This window comes from Saprolegnia parasitica (assembly GCF_000151545.1).
Source record: "Saprolegnia parasitica CBS 223.65 unplaced genomic scaffold supercont2.564, whole genome shotgun sequence".
Classification (NCBI taxonomy): domain Eukaryota; phylum Oomycota; class Saprolegniomycetes; order Saprolegniales; family Saprolegniaceae; genus Saprolegnia; species Saprolegnia parasitica.
In genome coordinates, this window is record NW_012156958.1 from 1 (window position 1) to 4686 (window position 4686).

General features: G+C 55.3%; 3 protein-coding genes across 3 annotated transcripts; all 3 read left to right on the plus strand.

The window, feature by feature from the left end:
• The first annotated feature begins 430 nt into the window (after nt 1-430).
• On the plus strand, nt 431-1312 carry SPRG_17183 (hypothetical protein). The gene is made up of 2 exons (XM_012356727.1): nt 431-861; nt 913-1312. Exons 1-2 carry the CDS (start codon nt 445-447, stop codon nt 1249-1251), a joined length of 756 nt encoding a protein of 251 aa, XP_012212117.1. The 5' UTR covers nt 431-444; the 3' UTR covers nt 1252-1312.
• A 666-nt stretch (nt 1313-1978) lies between these two features.
• SPRG_17184 (hypothetical protein) lies at nt 1979-3463 on the plus strand (the record flags this gene model as incomplete). Its single annotated transcript, XM_012356728.1, has 1 exon — nt 1979-3463. The coding sequence occupies one exon, from the start codon at nt 1979-1981 to the stop codon at nt 3461-3463; it is 1485 nt and encodes a 494-aa protein (XP_012212118.1).
• A 960-nt stretch (nt 3464-4423) lies between these two features.
• On the plus strand, nt 4424-4672 carry SPRG_17185 (hypothetical protein; the record flags this gene model as incomplete). Its single annotated transcript, XM_012356729.1, has 1 exon — nt 4424-4672. A coding segment is annotated over one exon (249 nt), but the record flags the coding sequence as incomplete, so codon positions are not given.
• Nucleotides 4673-4686: the final 14 nt, after the last annotated feature.

Sequence of the window (4686 nt, forward strand, 5' to 3'; positions counted from 1 at the left end):
CCCTTGAAGATCGCCTGCCTAAAATCACGCACTTTACGGTGGCGGTCCCACGACAGTCGAGTGGCGTCAATAGCTCCATTTACGCATACTGCACAAGGGTCTGCTATGGCATCGACAGTCCCATCACCAGCCTCTTATGTGCAGCGTCGTAGGTGCGGTGGCTATTTCTCAAACTCAAAGTGCAATGTTAACTTGAGATTGCACTTTCAGAATACAAACACTGCTCCACTGGAAACCAGGATACGATTTGAATCTCGTGCTTGTAGACAGAGTGTTGAACGCTCGAGCCCATCGGCGTAGACGCCACTCGAGCACCTTGCACGGCCGAGTCCCAACAAGTAACCTATGAAAACCGATATCGATCTAGTCTCCGAGGTATCGAAAAAGGAAGATCTTCCGGGTTCGAGATTTGCAGCCTTTCTGCATTTCTGCATTTCCGATATCATGGAGACGACCAAGCCGGCGCCGTCGCTGCTCAAGCGCCTCGCCAAGCGTGTGCTTGTGCAGCCCACCGTGCGCTTCGGCCTCGGCGCGGCCTTTGGCCTCTCGACAGCCGTCGCTGTCTGCTTCTTCCCGTTCCCAAAAGGCAAGCTCATGAGCGCAGCGTTCGCGCCCTTCATGCTCGTGTTTGCCTACCTCCTCGAAAAGTACACGACCACGTCCGTGTGCATGCCGACCACGTGTTTGCGCATCTGGCACGGCAAGACGAGCTTCCTCGCCGCGGCGACGGTCTACCTTGGCATGTACGCTGGCGCGGCGTACGTTACGCGCCAGCTCCACGGCGCAATCGCGTCGTCGCCGACCAAGGATCAAGACCACATGGCGCTCTTTAGCGAAAAGCTCTTTTTCGAGATGCAAGACGTACGTTTTCCACACTCGATTTTGCGAAGTGGAGTGTTGAAATCTGTGTAGACGATCGAGTCGCGCCTCAAGCAGACGGCCATCATCACGGCGTTTTTTTATGCGCTCGACCATGTGCTCGTCCAGGCGGCGCTGCATATCTTTAGCTTTGTCTGGCTCGTCTTGCTGCCCGAGATGAACCCGGCGATTGCAATGGCGTTCCTTGGCTACAGCGACGAGCTCCGCGGCGACGATCTCGCGCGCTTCTGGGTCAACTCGGTTTTCCTTGTGCTCGTGAGCATCCTCAGCCTCCAAGTCGCCAAGTGGGGTCTAGTCGCCACGAAGGCAGGTATGACCAAGTGGAAAGAGCACTCGAAAAGGGCGACTCTGCGCAAGCCGAAGCGAGCGTAGAGTGTCTTGCGTACTCCGATGGGAGCCACCATGTCGATAAATATATACGCTTTTACATGTACTTGTTTTCAGATTTTGAAGCGTTGGCGCGAAGGTATGGACGATATGGTCTGGGTAGTACATCGCATTGCGTTGGACGTGTACTAGAGATGCCCGAAGTTTCATCCAGGCAAGTGGACGATGGTGTGAGTGCTTCTGACGGGCCGCTATCAATTAACCGGAACGCGCGCTCGTTCGGGACAGCGCGGTCAAACTTTCTATAGTACAAAGGCCACATGCAGGAGCAACTGTGATCGAGCCGGCACGAGCCTCGAGTTCCTGATGCCTCGCAAATATCGCTCGCCATGCCTTCGCGGCTAAGCGAGACCGTGTTCGAATCTCATGCAGCAGCTCGACAGTACTTTGTGGGCTGCTCAAAACGAAATTAGAGTCCGTGGCAGAACTCGGTCGGTCACCGCCACGGGAACAATCAAAGTCCCGTGCTCGATGCCTCGCTGGTGCTGAACTCAAGTGGATGCACTTGACACCGATCGATGTACTCGTTGCGCTACGTGGCGTGTGCCTCAATCCTTGCAGTCGAAAGACGGCCCTGATTGATATCGAATAAGATGAAGCTTATTGGGCATCTGATTGAAGTGGCTAGCGATCTTGCAGCGACGACTGCTGGATGCATCCGGATACTCCACCAAATTGTCCGCATAATCCAAAAAACGCAGCATTTTCCATCATGATGGCGCAGCGACCCCGACGAGCGCCCGCGTCGGTCCTTGGCGTCACCGACGTCCTCACGACGATCATCCAGTGCACGCCAAAGCCCAAAGACGTGCTTTCGTTTCTTCAAGCGCTGCCACCGAGTGTGCGGACGCCAGCGATGGCTGCGCTTCTCCAGCTCTTGGTGCCCTCCGTGGAGGCCAAGAATGGCTACAGCCATTATTGGCCGCTGGCGTGGCTCGGCAAATCAAACGACGATGACGTCGATCTTGTGCTTATGGCCGTGCCTCTCTTCAACAGTATTGTCCTCGACGGCTTCTCGACGAGCCAGCGATGGCCAGCGAGTGACGACCCCAACTACAGCTTTGGCTTTTGCGCGTTTCTGGCAAAGTGGGCCAAGAAGGTGGTACAATTGAACCTCTTCAAGATTTCTGCCAAGAAATACCGCCCGGATTTTTGCCGTCTACTGCGCCAGTGCACAAACATCAAGTGCGCGTTCATGCCGTACGAGCCCGACCTTCTCGAGGCACTGATGACCCCCGCCCACAACGTGCCGGACCTCGATTTCATTCCCCCGACTTTGAAAACGGGGCAGCTGGAAGCAGCGGCGCTTATCCAGCGCTGGCTCGCGTCCGGTCCCGGGCGCCGCGCCAAGTTTCGCATGCTGCAAGCCGACGCTGGCCTCGCGCGCGCGCTCGCCTCGTCCCCGCACCTGACGAGCCTCGACCTGAGCCATTCCGAGTGCATTCTCTCCAGCCTCATTTTGAACAGCGCTCGTTTGACACACCTGGCCGAGCTTGTGCTGGCTTGCGTACATGGCACGGACGCGCCGGGGCGCATTCTGTCGTTGCTGAACCCGCATGTACTCACGAAGCTCTCTATCGAGATTCTCGTTCGCACCGAAGTCGTTGGACTTGCTCAAGCGCTCTCCGAGCTCGTGGCGCTCGAACAACTCGTTCTCAAAGACATCGATCTGTGCACGTTGCCGAGGATCAATGCCGCCGCGGTGTCGACGATGCGAACGCTTGAATTCTGGAGAGTGCAATTGACGCCCACAAGCGTGGCACACGTGCTCGACTGGGTCACGCGCTCGCCCCGTCTCGAGTCGGTCACGTGGATGAGCTGTGCGATCTTTGGCATGAACATTGGCTGCGCCATTGACGTGGTCCAGCGATGCATCCGTGCGGGTGCCCATGCCGTGGCATTCGAAGACTGCGGTATTGATACGCATGGCGCGACGGCCTTGGCCAACGGACTCCGCAACACCCATGCGCGCCATCGCACCATAATCGACCTCTCGCGCAACAAGGTGCTGATCGCAGCCGCACGCGCAATGCTTTCGGCCCTCGCCACATGCACCAACGTGTCGATCACACTGACCAACAGCCTACGCACGCTCTCGGTCGACGACCAGGCCAAGCAAGCCGGCGTCACCATCGAGTGGTGCCAGCGCAACGTATGGCCGAGCTGCGTGTTGACGCTGCATTCCACTGGCACCTAGCTGTCGCGAAATGATCGAGTCAAAGTGAAGAACGAGTCCAATAGCCCCTTGAATTGTGGAGACGCATTTTGTCGAGAGCTATCCCCTACGAGAACTAGAGGACACCATAATCTGCTAGCTTTACCGGACAATAACGACTACATGAATCCACGGATGCCAATATTCACACTAGCTAACTCAAAACGTAAGGCTTTGAGACCAAGGAGACTTTTGAGCTTTGGCTACTCGTCATCACATTTGTATGAATGCTTTTTACGTTTCATTCTCGGTCGACTTTCGGCGCACCTGGACGATTTGCTCGAGCGCTGCCAGACCATGCTGCTTTGAGTTTATAGCCAGTACTGCTGTGTTGCTTAACACGAAGAAACGTCATATCTATCTATCTATCTATCTATCTATCTATCTATCTATATGGAGTTCAACATGTCGGAATGGAGCATCGTAGTCAACCTCGTCGATTTTAGGCTACCCGGTTACGAGTACGTGGGCACCGAGTTGATGCGAGCTTCCAGCTCCTGATCCTTGGCTTGGATCTCGTCCGCACTGGCCATGATGTGACGGCTGAGAGAAATGGTATCGAGCCACTCGAGCACCTCGGAAGACTGGAGAAATGGCTCGGAGAACGCCGTCACTGCTCGAGGAACTATACAACGTCGTCGGGCTGTCACTAGATATTAATCTTGGCGAGGCCACGAACTGACGACGATTTACCATGTTTGAGATTATGCGGACAATTGATAGTCCCGTATCCGGATGGCTCGAATATCAAGTCGCAACAACACGTCCACATGTTGCCACTTGACACCACAAACACAGACACCATTCGAGAGTGGATAGTGGTGCAATGGAGAGAAGATCAACTCGGTTATCAACTCGGTTATCAACTCGGTTATCAACAGACCAGGTTTGGATTTGGCAAGCTCGTTTGTCATTTTTAATTTTCCGAGCAAGATCAGCACGATGGCGGGCGGATCTCAAAGTGTCGTGATCGGCATCGATCTCGGAACGACAACGTGCAGTGTCGGTGTCTGGCGCCACGGCCAAGTCGAGATGGTTCGCAACGACAATGGCAACTTGTCGACGCCGTCGTGCGTCGCCTTTACCGACGCTGGTCGTCTCGTTGGCGACTTTGCCAAGAGCCAAGCGCCCCGAAACGCACCCAATACGGTCTTCAACATTATGCGCATCATTGGCCGTCGCTACGACGAGGTGCGCAAGAAGAC

What these genes read in the sequence shown, in the direction of transcription:
- SPRG_17183 (XM_012356727.1), top strand. Translation starts at nt 445, where the DNA reads ATGGAGACGACCAAGCCGGCGCCGTCGCTGCTCAAGCGCCTCGCCAAG. An exon ending in TCTTTTTCGAGATGCAAGAC is followed by an intron (nt 862 to 912) that starts GTACGTTTTCCA and finishes AAATCTGTGTAG; the next exon opens with ACGATCGAGTCGCGCCTCAA.